The sequence below is a fragment of the Babylonia areolata genome, chromosome 18 (genome assembly GCF_041734735.1).
Source record: "Babylonia areolata isolate BAREFJ2019XMU chromosome 18, ASM4173473v1, whole genome shotgun sequence".
Classification (NCBI taxonomy): Eukaryota; Metazoa; Mollusca; class Gastropoda; order Neogastropoda; family Buccinidae; genus Babylonia; species Babylonia areolata.
Genome location: NC_134893.1, coordinates 25644824 through 25661770, shown reverse-complemented (window position 1 = coordinate 25661770; position 16947 = coordinate 25644824). Strand labels below are relative to the sequence as shown.

The following is a 16947-nucleotide window of genomic DNA, read 5'->3' as shown; positions in this document are numbered from 1 at the left end:
GTAAATGATAACTTGTGAAATGCATATTATAAGATTATCTATGGATTGTGTGTGTTGATAGTATATCTATTGTTAGAGAATGTGGATATGAAAACTTGAGTTGAACTTTGTGGCTGTGTTTGTGGCGGTAATCCGTTCATGCGACGACATAACACAACCAATTCTATCATTATGCGATCTAACGATCTGAATACAACATAATTATTTAAGAATTATAAGTCAAACATCTATATTTTGTCATGGAATTTCACGGAGGTGTAATTTTTCATCATAATCTCTCTCTCTCTCTCACACACACACACACACACAATATATATATATATATATATATATATATATATATATATATATATATATATGTATGTATGTATGTATGTATGTATGTATGGAGATATATATATATATATATATATATATATATATATATATATATATATATATATATATATATATATAAGAGGGGGGGGAGACAGTTATATGGGTCAGTGATAGGACGTGAGATAATATCATATTTCATGTCAACAGAAACACGATCAAGCACTTTTCTTCATGACCGCATCGCCGTTATCAACAGTACGTTAATTGCATGTTTGCTGGAAAGAGGTCAGCAATCGACTCACGTTACACAAGAAAAGTAATTCATTTCACATGACAAGCGGTTGGCTGATCTACTCAAGCACGACAGCAATGACCCACATAATTTCTCCACATAATGATACTACGTAGTGGATAAGAACCATTGCATGTTATATTATCTTCCACGTTTGGGAAAACTCAAAACAGGGAATATGTTTATCCAAAATGCGTTCTGTTCTTGCAAAAAGGCCGTGGTCTTATCCTTCTGTTTGCTGAGGGTTGGTAAGTATCATTTGTCAATTTTCTCGTTTGTTTGTTCGTCTAGCCGTATCCACACGCGTGATAACTATTTTATCTTTGATTAAAGACCTACTGCGTTTATTTCTTCTTCTTCTCCTTCGTGGGCTGCAACCCCCACGTTCACTCGTATGTACACGAGTGGGCTTTTACGTGTATGACCGTTTTACCCCGCCATGTAGGCAACCATACTCCGTTTTCGTGGGTTGCGTTTTTTTCTTCTAGATCCTGCGTTAAAAAACAAAGGTATACAAGTAATAAATGACATGACTTGAAAGAAAACACGGCAATATTTTTTCACAGATAAAATACCAACACGTGCTGCCTTGCTTTTCAGTAGGTAAAGCTTGTCAAACAAAAAACAACCAAAATAAGGTTAACCGACGCTTTTTCGGAGGTTAGCAATGCAAACGTACGGAGGGATTTACACTGAGACAGAAAACTTTGAAATGACAGGCCTATAAAGCAGAATTACCCATGAGCACTTACACATGGACAGAGAGACACTGTGGAAGCTGCTGAGGCACTACGGAGTCTCAGAGAAGATCATCTCCCCCAACCGGTGCACCTACAAGGACATGAGCTGCAGGATTGCCCACGCAGGCCAACTGTCCAAAAGTTTCCAGGTGAAGACCGGAGTTCGTCAGGGGTACCTGCTGTCACCGTTTCTCTTCTTCCTGGTCATCGACTGGATCATGAAGACCACTACAACAGGCAGGAACAACGGTATACAGTGGACACTCTGGACACAGCTGGACGATCGCGACTTCGCTGACGGCCTGGCGCTCCTGTCACACAACCACAGCCAGATGCAGGACAAGACCACTCGCCTGGAGACCACGTCAGCCATGACAGGGCTCAAGATCAACAAGAAGAAGACCGAGCTGATAAAGATCAACACCACTGCCAACACACCAGTCACAGTCGGTGGAGAGCCCATCAGGGAGGTGGAGTCTTTCGTCTACTTGGGAAGCGTGGTTGACAGACAGGGAGGCACGGACCGAGAATCGGCAAGGCAAGAACAGCTTTCATCATGCTCAAGAACATCTGGGCATCTGGAGCAATCAGTATGAAAACCAAACTTCGCATCTTCAACTCCAATGTGAAGTCAATTCTGCTCTACGGATGCGAGACATGGCGGACAACACAGACGATGCAGCAGAAGATTCAGACATTCTTCAACACCTGTCTGAGGCGCATCTACAAAATCCGACGGCAGGAGAAGATCCGAAACGAAGATCTGTGGGAGCGAGCGGGACAGGAACCAGTGGCCAAGCAGATACTGCGGAGGAAGTGGGGCTGGATCGGACACACCCTCAGGAAGCCAGCGTCCAGCATCACACGCCAAGCCCTGTCCAGGAACCCGCAGGGAAAGAGGAAGAGATGCCGGCCTCGTAACAGGTGGAGGCGAGACACCGAGGCAGAGCTGAAGCAGCAAGGGACCAACTTGACTGGAATGGCCAGAACAGCCCAGAACAGAGTGTGATGGCGAGGGGTCGTCGATGGCCTATGCTCCACCGGGAGCGATGGGCATAATGATGATGAATGACTTACACATCATTGCACGACCGAAACCAGTTTCAGTTTAGAATGTTGAAAATGGAATTATTTGTCCACTGTTCTACCAAAATCTCGCTTATTTCATTTATTTCGAAGCAAAAGAGACACTCAGGGTTACTGGTCTGTTTGACATGTCGCCTGTAGATATTCACACATCTGTCAGCTGAACGACAAGCTTCGGTCACAGATGTTTCCCATTAGTTTACATATTTAACCAAACGATACACTGGACCATTATAAAGTGGTGAATGCTTTGTCTTTACCCTGCCTCAATCCCACCATCAGGTGTTCAGACTAACGCACTCTACTGCGTGACACTGCAAAATGCATTCAAAATAGGCTGCATTTGTGCGCTCCATTACACTGCATTATTGTCTATGAATGCCATAATCTGCTGATTTGCATTGCTCCTTTTGGTTTCTTTGTATCGTACTCATTAATTTTCATTGCGTATATCTTGTTTGTCCTGATAGATTTCTCGTGTTACATTCCGACACTTTCGTCAGGAAGAACCCGCGGCCATAGTGAAGCGAATCTATCTATCTATCCAACTATCTATCTATCTATCTATATAGATATATATAGATATGTATATGTGTGTGTATATATATATATATATACAATATATATATGTGTGTGTGTGTATGTGTGTGTGTGTATTTATGTAATATACACATATATATCCAGATATATATACATATACATATATCTCCATAGAAACAATGATTATATTAAAAGGGTTACTGCAATGATTTTTTTTTTTTTTTTTTTTGCAACATATTAAATCAGTCTGACGTGCAGCTTTTCTCGAAATGTGGAATATTGCCATCATTCATTAAGCCAGACTGCCATGGTGAGACTTGTCTCCTCCACTGTTACCTCGCATCTGAATCGATGCAATCGGTACTCGTGTATCTTTCAGATGATCAGATCAGTCGTTTGTAGAAAGTTCAGAACAGGGCAGCTAAACCTGCAACGCAGAAATTCAAACGCGAGCATTTGATACCTTTGTTGAAAGAGCTGCACTGGTTTCCAGTTAAATTCGGCATCCAGCTCTTCTTCTTCTTCTTCTGTGTTCGTGGGCTGCAACTCCCACGTTCACTCGTATGCACACGAGTGGGCTTTTACGTGTATGACCGTTTTTACCCCGCCATGTAGGCAGCCATACTCCGTTTTCGGGGGAGACATCCAGCTCAAATTCGCCATGCTCTATACCGCGTTTATGATGGTACACACCCACATTATCTCTGTTCTTCACTAACTACTCGTCAGTCTTCCCGGTCGCTTCGGTCTTCAGCTGAAAGGTTGCTACTGGTGCCGAGAACTGATATGAAAACCTTTGTAAGCGATCATTTAGTTTCTCAGCCCCAGCTGTCCGGAACTCGCTGCTGTTATATGAGGGATATACTACCCTTTCTTGTCGTGTGTGTGTGTGTATGTGTGTGTGTGTGTGTGTGTGTGTGTGTGTGTGTGTGTGTGTGTGTGTGTGTGTGTGTGTGTGTGTCTGTGTCTGTGTGTGTGTGTGTGTGTGTGTGTGTGTGTGTGTCTGTGTCTGTGTGTTGTTGTTGTTGTTACTGTTGTTCAGTGATACGAGGATGGTGAATGTTTCTTCGTGGTTGTTTCTTTTTCTTGATGATTGTTGCTGAACAGAGTCTACACTTAACAATGCTAGATGATAAAGCCTTAAAGAACTGAATGTGGTTATAAAATTGATATATATAAAAAGGAACACATTCATCAGAATACTAAAAAATAAAGATTTTTTTTTTAAATGTTGGTGGGTTGGGAAAGGACGCGGGGAAAAGAGGGTTAGGGGAGGGGGTGGGGTGGCGGGAAGTGAGAAGGATGAAGGAAGAGTTACAGAAAAATGAGATGGTTTGGGGGGCATGGGGGTGGGGGGTAAGAGTAACGATGCAAAAACGTACTGGTAGAGATACACACAGCAACAGGCCGAAGGGAGATGACTGATGATGAAGAGGAGGAGGAGGAGGGTGTTTTATCGAAGAAACACACATAATGTTCTTTTCAATGGGGAGTTGGTAGATAGGCCATTCAGCGTTAAAAAAATCATTTTCAAGTGGACATACATTATCATTAAGCGTAACAGAAGACAATTCAAACTAACAACACAAGTATCAAAAAGGAGCCAAAGGAAGAAAGAGAGGGAGAGGGATAGACAGACGGGACAGGCAGAGACAAACAGACAAACAGAGACACACAGACGGAGACAGACAAGGACTGAGACAAGCAAAAACACACGATGTGGGTGGCAGGCCTGTTGGTGTGGGGAGACGACACGTCAGGCCGACAGAAGCGCGTGGTAGGAGGACAGCCGCTGAGGCCGGGGGAGTGGCCGTGGCTGGTGTCGCTGCACTACCTGCAGGGCCACATGTACCAGCAGCTGCAGGGCCTCCGACACCTGTGTGGGGGCGCCCTCATCCACCCGCAGTGGGTTCTCACCGCGGCCCACTGCGTGCAGTAAGTCAGTGACTGTGCATGGTTTTTACTGTCCACATCAGGCGTGGGTGCAACCAGCGTGTATGATGGTCAGTCGTGTCCGCCTATGACTATCAGAATAGCGGAGGAGTCAACTGCTTTCCCGACTATCTGGGCTAGATTTTGATTATAGTGGAAAGTATATTGCCCACGTTCAACTGCTGTCCCGACTGTCTGGGCTAGATTTTGATTATAGCGGAAGGTTTCTTGCCCACGTTACATCCTCCTTCTCTCGCTGGGCCAAGAGGGCTTTGGAACAGTCGGCGTTGAGATAGTCCTAAAAAGCCAACTAGCCTTCAGGGTTATAGCACAAAGAGCCGTACAATCTTGCCTCATAGTTTGAGAGTGATAGCCCTTCATCAAAGACTAAACTGTAAATGAATTCCCATTGCAATGGAGAAACCATTGATCATACAGCTCTTACTGTGCTGTTGGCTTAAGTGTAAGCTTGTGTCAGTCTCTGAAGAGCAGGGCCATACTAGTTGTGGTGGCCTAGCCGAATGGGTAATGCAACGTCATCCGCCTATGAAGCGAGAGAATCTGAGTTTAATTTTTTCCGCTCCACTAGACCTTGAGTGGTAGGGTTTCTTGACGCTAGTCATTAATTTTCGATGAGACGATAAACCGAGGTCCCGTTCGAAGCATGCACTTAGCGCACGAAAAAAAACAACAAAAAAACACGGCAACAAGAAACTGAATTGACACTTGCAAAATGTGTGCGTGTGTGTGTGTGTGCGCGCGCGCGCGCGCTCGCGGGCGTGTGTGTGTGTATGTGTGTGTGTGTGTGCACGCGTGCGTGCGTACGAACGCACGCGCATGCGCGCGCGTGTGTGTGTGTGTGTGTGTGTGTGCGCCCGTGCAGCAAGGACTCTGGACACAGCAGACTGGAGGACCCCCAGAGCTGGGTGGTGGTGCTGGGAGAACACGACAGAACAACCGATGAGGACACGGAGCAACACATCGCAGTGCAGCGCATCGTGCAACACCCGGGATACTCCAGTCAGTATATAGTTACCCGCAACACTCTAGGAAACATTGAGAAAAAAAAGGTCTTTCTCTCCCTCCCCCCCAGCCGACCCACCCGGGGCCTTTGTTCCCCCCACCTAATGTGATTCTTGTCTATGAATGTCCATAACCTGGGGTGGGTTGCATGAGCGAACTCAGCAGCGCTAAGTTTGCTTATCGTTAAGAATGTTCCGGACTCCGCGGTAAATTTAATAAACTTTGGAACATTCTTAACTCCAAGCAAACCTTGCGCTGCAGAGATCACCTCATGAAAACCCACCCCTGGAGCCAGTTGCATTGCTCGGACGGAAGAACCTTGTATGGTCGTAACCCGCTATTAACTGTGTGTAGTATGGAACTGACCAATGGCGTTGTTAGGTCAACGTTGGCATTTAGTCACGTGTAACTGTCAAAATGTTAGAACCAAGCAATGCAACTGGCACCTGCTGATCTGTAAAGTGCTCACACCTGTGCCCGTCTGTGCTTTCTTTACTGGATAATACTCACTTCTCGTGCCTTTGCCTCCTGCCTTTACCCCCACCGTCATTTCCAGTTACCACACTCCCCGAAGATAAAACTCTTAAATTGGTCTGAAACATTGGACACTTCCAGTAATCAAAATTGGGTCTTATTTTACTACCTACATTTGTTGTTTTATTATCAAATAGACTTTCTCATGTCAGCTTCACCACAGTTTCATGGATGATAGTACTCACAAAATATGAAACAATGTTGACCTCGTATCAGTTTCCTGGATACACAAGTCAGTATGGTCACTCACAAAACTGTAAGAAACAATGTTGACCTCTTGTCAGTTGCACCGTGGTTCCTGGATATGTTGCCTACAAGACTGTATGAAAACCTTGAGAAAATAATGCAGTGTTTTATGTCAGCTTTGCGACCGTTACTTTACAAACATGTTTCCAATACCACTTAAACGTTAGAATTTTAGTAATTAGTATTTTAACATCATAGTGTCTACAACTATTTAAAACATCCGATGTTGAATAGTGAATTTGTGTACCTGAGTATATAAAAAAAAGAAGAAGAAGATTTGAGCCTGGAGTATGTTGTAAGACAGTAAATTTCTGTACCTGAGTATAGAAAATATACCAGCTTTGAGCCTGGAGTATTTTGTAAGACAATACATTTCTGTAACTGAGTATAAACAATAAACCAGTCTTGGGTCTATTGTCGAGCAGTGAATTTTTGTACCTGTGTACATACAATAAACCAGCCCTGAGTCTCGAGTCTGTTAACAAACTCTGAATTTAAGTAGGATATCTGTATACGGACAATAAACCAGTTTTGATTCTCTCGAGTCTGTAGGTTAAGGCGTCTTCTTTCTGCGGACTAGTCATGCCTAGGTTCACGAAAGATATCGCCCTCCTGAAGCTGAGTCACCCGGCAAAGCTGACCCCCCGAGTGCACCCCATCGCTCTGAACCAACAGGTGGACCTCCCCGCACACACCCACCAGTGCCGTCTGGATGCTCACGCCAGCCTGGTCAGTGTTGCTGAAGTGCACCGCGATTGCTTAATGTGTTGATGGTGGAACTGCTCCACAGTGATTATGTGTGAAATATGCACAAATGGGACTGTTAATGATAATGATGATGATGATGTTTCAAAAATATGAAATGATTACAACGGCGTTCGATGCGATGGAAAGATACTGGTCAGTGTTGGACAGCAAGAACTTTACAGTGGTCATCAGACCAGCCTTAGAGGATCATACCTGTCTGAAAAAGAGAGAGGTAGAGAAAGAACGAGCGAACGAATGAACGAAAATTTATTTCAAGGGAGACAGACAGACAGATACGCTGAGATAGATAGATAGATAGATAGATAGAGAGAGAGAGAGAGAGAGAGAGAGAGAGAGAGAGAGAGAGAGAGAGAGAGAGAGAGAGATTAGTATTGATTTTGCAATAGCATGAGCAGTCTACTTACAGGAAATGCTACTGCTTCCTTTGTTTGTTATGACTGCACGGATCTGCTCAACACCAGTATCGTGGTACTCATTTTAATGAAGTGTTTCATCAACTTTTGAGTGTCCCTGAAAAACGAAAAAAATGAGAGCAGTGTATGGCTGTCACCGAAGATGATAATAAACACGATGAAGATGACGACTGTGTGGCTGCAACAATGGTGGTGACGACAACGACGACAAGACGACCATTGACGATGATGACATTGACAGACCCACCACACCCACACCCAGCCTCTCACACTACCCCCAACCTCCTCTTCCGTGCAGAGAAAGGCCTCACTGGACATGCTGAGCGACCAGCCACCAGAAAGCCAGAATCTCCGATTCTCCAAGCCTCAAGGGACGAGGGAAGGGGGCAACACGGGCAGGAGGAGACTCAAGCCGACAGGAAGGTACCGCTCTGTGTACTCAGGCTCCCCTCAGGCGCCGCACTGTACCTCGCTGTCCCACCCCGCTGCCCTGGACCGTCTGCTGGAGAGGCTCAACCTGGGCAACGAGTGCTACGCTGCAGGCTGGGGGCAGACTTCAGGTACGCACAACTCGAGCCCTCAGCCCGGCATGCTGGCTTCTAAAAAATTTCCGCATCTGCGGCTGGATCGTGTCAGGCGTTCTGAGCTGTATTTGAACTGGAAATCGCGCCATAGAAAAGTTATCCATTGTTGTTGTTATTGTTATTGTTGTTGTTGTTGCTGCTGCTGCTACTGTTGTTGATGCTGTTGTTGTTTTTACTCTTCTTCTAATCATTATCATTTGTACGAACATGTTTTTCACGCATGTGCAGTTACACGAGGACATTTCATTTACCATGACAGCTGAAGGTTTTGTGTTTTCTTTCCCTATACTTCTGCGTTCGTGAGCTGCAGCACCCGCATTAATTTTATTCTTCTACTGAACGTCCCACGGGCAGGGCATATCTCCTGATAGCCGTTTTATGTATATTGTCTGGGACGCTTGGAAGACACAAAAGCCCACTGGTGTCGGACCTGGACTCAACACGTGCGCTTTGGAAGTTTTCTCGTCCACATAATAAACTTTTTTCCACACCCTGTCACCGAAACTTATTGTATTAGACTTTAGTGAAGCACTCAAGGTTTTTGACCTACGGTTTAGTTCTGGTCGCAGATATCATTTCTTGTCGCTACGTTCGTTGAAATGACTGAGGTTTTGATTCAAGGTAAATGTTTGTCTCTGAAAAACACGTAAAACCGTGGCTCCTGACATAAAATAGATGTCTCTGAACTCTTTGAAATGATATTTGTTGGTAATATACCGTGTCTCAAAGCTCTGTGAAATGATGAGTGCGGTTTTCTCAATGATATTTCTTTGCGACAGACGAGCCGGCACATTACGGCAACGGTACGCTGGTGCCTCACGTGCTGCGAATGTTGCGCGTGCCTCAGATGGCTTGCTGGGCGGCCTACCTCTTCTCCTGGCCTCTCATTGATGCCACGGTCCTCTGCTACGCCGCAGCTAAAGAAAGTGGCGATGCTTGCAAGGTAAGAATGGAGTGCGGCGTGAAAAAGTGGGGGTCCAGTTCTTTTTGCTAAACTAAAATACAGCCAAAACGTACTTTCTGGCACATCTGAATTCCAGAATGCGTAGAAGTAAAATGAGTGAGAAGGTAGAAAATTATAAAGAAAAGGGGGTGTGGCAAAAAAATAAGAAATTTCTAGTTCGGAATATGGGGGATACTGTGTATACTTGAGAAACCCTGGTATCCCCAAGTGGGAGCAGGGGGTGGGGAGCGGGGTACGGAAAGGAGGTGGGAACACTTGCAAGGAATATAATAGTGGGGCAGCGCAGCAACATTAACAACATGTGTGCGCACTTGCATGATTGTCCATCCGCGTGCAAACATGCATCAATCTCATGTGCGCAGGGAGATTCAGGCGGCCCTCTGGTGTGCTACACCAACGACCAGCCAGTGCTGACAGGAGTGGTGTCGGCAGGCCTTGGTTGTGCTGTACCCCGCTACCCCGGCATCTACACTCGCGTCTCTGCCTACTTCGACTGGATCTATGACGTTATCATGAAGGACGACCCTGCCATGGGTACCGTCCCGTAAAAAAGGGCTGCATGGTACAGTGGAGCGGGGAATGATGGAATGCGTGTTAAAATGGGACAGAAGGGGGTGTGGGGGGTAACATGTGGAACAGGTAGGGAGTAAAATGGAACTGGGGGTAAACTGGGCTAGTAGAATGATGAAATTGGAAAGTAAATTGGAATAGGAAAGGAGTAGATCATATTAACGCAGGATAGATGTGAAGAACTGTGGAATAGGGGAGTAAGCTTAAAGAGGTGAATGAATAAAGTGGAGGCGGAGGAAAAACGTAAATTAAAAAAGCAGCTTAAAGTGGGACAAGAGGAAAATGAAGCGAGACAGAAAAGGTATGAAATGAACACAAAAAAGAATGACTAATCAGTGGAATGATGTTCGTGTGTCACAAAGAAAAGAACAAGTTATCAGTGGAACTATGCTTACGAGGGCCATAATTGTGACCACAGCCTGGCTCTGCATGACCAGCAGTTCTTCCCTGCACCCACCTGTTCCACTTGACTGACTCTCTGTTCTGCTCGACTCTCCCGTTTCTGTATTGTTCCACTTGACTCTGTTTCACTTTTCTCCTGTATTGTTCCACTTCACTCCCCTCGGTTCATTTTTGCTCCTGTCAGTGCAGGACTCCACTTCCCCTGCTGTTCCACTGTGGTATGTTGTTCCACTTGAGTCTGTTCCACTGTGCTCTTCTATCATTCCACTTGACTCCCCTACTGTTCCACTGTGCTGTATGGTTCCACTATATTCTGTTCCACTGTGCTCCTGTATTGTTCCACTTGACTTTTACTGTGCTCCTGTATTGTTCCACTTGACACTGTTGTTCCACTTGACTGTTATACTGTGCTCATGCACTGTTCCACTTGACTGTTCTACTGTGCTCCTGTACTGTCCCACTTGACTCCCCTTCTGTTCCACTGTGGTTATTTATTGTTCCACTTGACTGTTCTACTGTGCTCATGCACTGTTCCACTTGACTGTTTTACTGTGCTCATGCACTGTTCCACTTGACTGTTCTACTGTGCTCCTGTACTGTCCCACTTGACTCCCCTTCTGTTCCACTGTGGTTATTTATTGTTCCACTTGACTGTTCTACTGTGCTCCTATGTTGTTCCACTTGACACTGTTGTTCCACTTGACTGTTACACTGTGCTCATGCACTGTTCCACTTGACTGTTTCACTGTGGTTATTTATTGTTCCACTTGACTGTTCTACTATGCTCCTGCATTGTTCCACTTCACTGTTTCAGTGTGCTCCTGTAATGTTCCACTTGACTGTTCTACTGTGCTCCTGTATTGTTCCACTTGAATCTCCTGCTGTTTCACTGATGACTGTGCTCCTTTATTGTTCCACTAGACTATTCTACTGTGCTCCTGCATTGTTCCACTTGACTGTTTCAGTGTGCTCCTGTACTGTCCCACTTGACTGTTCTACTGTGCTCCTGTATTGTTCCACTTGACTCCCCTGCTTTTCCACTGTGCTCCTGCATTGTTCCACTTGACTGTTTCAGTGTGCTCTTGCATTGTTCCACATGACTGCTTCAGTGTGCTCCTGCACTGTTCCACTTGACTGTTTCACTGTGCTCTTGTAATGCTTCACTTGACCATTCCACTGTGCTCCTATGTTGTTCTGCTTGACTCCCCTTCTGTTCGACTGTGCTCCTACATTGTTCCACTTGACTGTTTCAGTGTGCTCCTGCATTGTTCCTCTTGACTGTTTCACTGTGCTCCTGAATTGTTCCACTTCACTGTTCTACTGTGCTCCTGTATTGTTCCACTTGACTGTTCTACTGTGCTCCTGAATTGTTCCACTTCACTGTTCTACTGTGCTCCTGTATTGTTCCACTTGACTGTTTCACTGTGCTCCTGCATTGTTCCAATTGACTGTTCTACTGTGCTCCTGTATTGTTCCACTTGACTGTTCTAGTGTGCTCCTGTATTGTTCCACTTGACTGTTTCACTGTGCTCTTGTAATGTTCCACTTGACCATTCCATTGTGCTCCTGCATTTCCAGTTGACTGTTTCACTGTGCTCCTGCATTGTTCCACTTGAATCCCCTGCTGTTCCACTGTGCTCCTGCATTGTTCCAGTTGACTGTTTCAGTGTGCTCCTACATTGTTCCAGTTGACTGTTTCAGTGTGCTCCTGTATTGTTCCAGTTGACTGTTTCAGTGTGCTCCTGTATTGTTCCACTTGACTGTTTCAGTGTGCTCCTGTATTGTTCCAACTGACTGTTTCAGTGTGCTCCTGTATTGTTCCACTTGACTGTTTCATTGTGTTCCTGTATTGTTCCAGTTGACTGTTCCACTGTGTTCCTGTATTGTTCCACTTGACTGTTTCAGCATGCTCCTGTGTTGTTCCACTTGACTGTTCCACTGTGCTTTTGTCTTGTTCCACTTGACTCCCCTGCTGTTCCACTGCGCTCCTGTATTGTTCGCTGTGCTTCTGAATTGTTCCAATTGTTTTGCCTTCTATTATACTTAACTGCTTTATTACTCCGCTCCTGATCCAGCATATTCTTCATTAATCTTGTTTTAATTTACTGCTGCTGCCTCTCCTCCTGTTTCACTTTGTCCCTGTTCCATTCTCCTATCTGTTCCACTCTACTATCCTCCCTGTTCTTTTCACCACTTCCATTTTGTTTCTATTTACTCTTTATATATATATATATATCCTATTCCGTTCCCCCCTATGCCCATCCCTGATCCACTTTACCCCCTGCCCCCACCCTGTTCCACATTACTTTCCTTCTGATCCACTTAACCTTTCTCAATTATTGAGGGTTGTATATGCATTTGTGACTGCCTCATAAAATATATACTCCATGTTTGCACTGCAGTCTGATCCATTAAAAAAAAAAGTTTTACCATTTACGTTCTGTTGTGCCATTATACATATTTATTATTTTATTTTGCTTAAACCTTATTTGCTGGCTGTGTATGCCAGGCTCAGTTTCATTAATGAAATTCCTAGATTGGGCACTGTGGCAATGCATACAATGCTTCACTTTGTTTTTCTCATGAATGTAACCCCCACCCCACCAACCACACCCACCCATAGGAAAAAGTTTAATACAATGCTTCCCATGTTTTCTTTTTCATGAATATTATTTTCACCCAAACGTCCAAACATCATGTCCTCAAAAGTTAGCCAGTTTTTAGAATTAACAGCTGGTGTTAAACGAACAAAGATATTATGACACTGAAGCAATGAGAAGGCAAAATTTAAGTTACATTTTACTTCCTTCAGACAATGAGACTAACACTGCGACAAAAAAAAACTTCCTGGACAGAGTGGCACACATATAACACTTGACAAGTTATGTGAACATCACAATATTTTCCAAGTTCTCTCACTGAAAAATAACAACACACAGAAATCATGTTTGCATACACACAAATCACCAAACCAAGGGTATTTATTTACATGTGTTTAATACTATAATGCTTGATGAACTTCAATGCAAACCAGAATGCATCCTACACTATTTACAGAAACAACAGTCTACACAATGACAAGATTTGCTCCAGACATACATCTCAACACAAAATCATTCTGAACATTCTGCAGTCTAATTAATGTGCTCAATCAGCAACAGCTGATATGCCCTATCACCCTACTGTGTTTCACTAGCAGTGGCTTACTTCATATGATAGTGACAGATGTGGACAAGGAGAGCAAAGAAAGACAGACAGAAGCCTTTGTGGTAAAGAGCAGATGTCGTTTGGTGAAAACTTCAACCTGAAACAGGTTAACACCACAAAAAGACTGACCACTGTCATAGTGTATGCACTCTTTTTGATAAATCTGAACAGAAGACCTCTTTATCTATCATCATATATCCTTGTAATAAACTTTTATCAAAATCCTGAGTTCTAGATCCAGTTATGGAGTACATGTTTGTCTGGATGAAGTTAAATCTGAGACCCAGTTGACAGCCCAGACTTGGATGCATATGAACATATCAGGGCTAAAGTTACTGTAAAAAACAAAACAAAAAACATTTCATAAAAAAAACCCATAACACAAATCACAAAATCTGTAAAACCTGAAAAAGAAATGGAACAGAGTAACAGACACAACTGCTGGACAAGAAAAGGTGACGTAATTACAAGAAAAACAACAACAAAAACTGGCATAATATTTGGAAAAGAAAAACTAATATTTGACTGAAAAGGAAAATCTAGCAAAATTATTTTATCAAAGGACATAAACCCACAGACGTCTCTACCATTGATCTTTCTGATTTATCACAAAAGGGTAAAAAAAAAAAAATTTAAAAAATAAATGAAAATTCTATATAAAAAAAAATTTTTTTAATAAAAAAAACAACTTGATGCAATCACATAATATATTACATCAACATAATTTTTTTCAAAGTCAACAGGTGATTATGTATTTACCATTCGTTTAAAGATGAAAAAAGAGAAAAGAAAGAAAACTAATTAGTAAAAAATACCAAATCAGGTGCAGAAACAGACAATGTCTCGATTCTCTGAAAAAAACATAAAGATGGATGATCCTATAAGGTAGGAGATGACAGAAACTGAGACAGAGAAAGGGGGCAGAAACAAAGAGGGCTTTCAACAAGAGGAGTTTCTAGCAAAATATTTTCAGAAAGCGGGGACATTATTTGAAACTTAGAGACCCTAATATCCCCATTATTAAGTGTGGAGGAAAACGTGGAATGGAGGAGGAGAACATATCTGTCTGGTTCCCACTTAAGCCTGATTTTGATGAACTTGTCAGTTAAGTCCATATTCAACTGAAACATGTATGCTTATTTTGATAATTCTAAGTTTTAGAACAAACTCAGAGCTCATAGAAAAAACATTTCCTTCACGGTACTTGCCTATAAGTCAAAAACAACTAAATTAAAAACAGGTAAAAAAAAAAACAAGTCAGCAGTATGTTCATTAGCAAGCAATTAACAAAAAAAACAACATGAACAAAAAACAAATGCTCATCACCAGATCAACACTCAAACAACATGAAACTATAAGTAGTAACTTAGTTCTGTGTCAAACAGAAAACCAATAACAATATAAAGTATGACAGATTTGCCCTGTATCACATGTTCTCTGTGTGCATTTCCTGGAACGTCCAATTTCCACCATAAAGATCTCTAAATTATGAAGGTGGATTAACAAGTAGATAAAAATATAAAAAAATAATAAGACAGAAAACATTTTTTTTTACAGGAAAAGAAAAAAAACAACTAAATGAAGCACAACAAGTAACATTTTATACTATTATTATTCTATTCAGATACTGAATGTTACTAAGCACGGCATTTGTTCTGAATGAAGTGAAAATACTAATCTGGTGAAATTCAACGGATTCTTTCTCTCTCTCTTTTTTTTAATAATTGATTTATCTTTTTAATCTCAAACAGACTCCATCCATATGACAATACCTGCTTAAAAAGCATCTACCTTTCTAAGTTATTTAAATACATGTGCATGCTACATCAATTCTATTTCGCATGTTAGTGAACTTATGGCCTAAGGTGTTGTAAAATTCCAATTTTTATTCCTATATTTGAAGTCTCTCATTTGTTCACAAAAAATAAATGAGGTAATACTGATATCTTATTCTTATTTGTGCATTTAAGTCTCACTTAAATTCATTAAAAATAATAATAAAATAAAGAAATACCAGTTCAAATATCAACCAAACCCTCATTAAAATAGTCAGATATATAAACAAGTATTCTTAGATTTTTATCAAAGCAAATAAAAGATACACAAATTTCAGGGAAAAAAACATTCATGTTAAGAAATGAGCTTAAAAAATCTAGCAAAAACAGATACATCAAGCATGCATGCCAACTGAACCCATTATAATATTAGCACCACAACAAAGCTCTGTGAAATCTTATTAGGGAAAACCTAGCCGGAGGAAAAGCACCACCTGCACAAATAAACAGATCTTCCTTGCTTGTCTCAAGGCACTAAAACTAGTGGAAAATATCAATTTGTGTGTATGTATGTGTGTGCGCCTGCTTGTGCACATGCACATGTGTGTAATTAAGAGTGAAAATAATTACTGTTCAAACACCAAAAGACTTTATTTAACAGTCTTGCTGACTGAAAAAAAAAAACATCATCATACCACATTAAATAACAAATCGATCTTCCTTTTTAGTCCAAAGGCACTAAAACCACTAAAAAAACCTACATTAGTATGTAACTGCATGTGCACATGTGTGTAAATACCAGTGAAAAATATTATAGTTCAAACCAAATTTCATTTCCAGGCCTTGCTAACTCAAGTAAGAACAGCATACTTTTTCCTTGTTTCTGAATGAACAATTAAATGTGACAGAAATGAGATCAGTTCACCTGCTGAAAGATTTTAGTTTTGTTTCCATGACCAACGTGAAAGAATGTGTGTGTGTGTGTGTGTGTGTGTACATCCATCAATGTTACAATCCACCCCTGAGTGTAAGCAAAAAAATAATTTTTAGCCGGTCTCTTGCTTCATGAAAGTTTTCTATTCTTGATGGCAGTTGCACCGTCATGGACAATGTTGTAAGAAAAGAAAAATATTACTGTCACATCACTGCTGATTTGTATTTATCAATTCTGAGACAGAAGTTAAATCTTTTCTCCAAGTATAAAAATGTACCAAAACATGTTATCTTTAACATTTAAAATCCAGTTCAGCAGATTATAAGAGATGGAGGTGGGGAGGGTGGGGTCATGGCACACCTGAAGTCTCTATGTTTTCAATATTCTAAAAAAAAAAAAATGTTGAAGACCCTCCAAACCTAAATGCCATTTATGATTACACATGACATGCTAAAGACTACCCGAAATCAAAATAGTCTAGTAATGTGCCAATTAACAAGCTTGACCTCTGAACAATCATCACACATCTTGCGTTCAATTCTTTAATATATATCTATATATATATATATATATATATATATATATATATAAAGTGAAAAATGTTGTATAAAAAAGGAAA

At 41.9% G+C, this 16947-nt stretch overlaps 2 protein-coding genes across 2 annotated transcripts in view; one reads left to right on the top strand and one right to left on the bottom strand.

The window, feature by feature from the left end:
* LOC143292602 (uncharacterized) overlaps nt 1–16947 on the bottom strand; it is a 204591-nt gene that overhangs the window by 184857 nt on the left and 2787 nt on the right. The gene's annotated exons all lie outside the window — the stretch shown is intronic.
* Nucleotides 732–14286, top strand: LOC143292599 (tryptase-like). Its single transcript, XM_076603049.1, has 7 exons — nt 732–858; nt 4707–4911; nt 5792–5928; nt 7292–7440; nt 8191–8452; nt 9256–9419; nt 9803–14286. Exons 1-7 carry the CDS (start codon nt 744–746, stop codon nt 9986–9988), a joined length of 1218 nt encoding a protein of 405 aa, XP_076459164.1. The 5' UTR covers nt 732–743; the 3' UTR covers nt 9989–14286.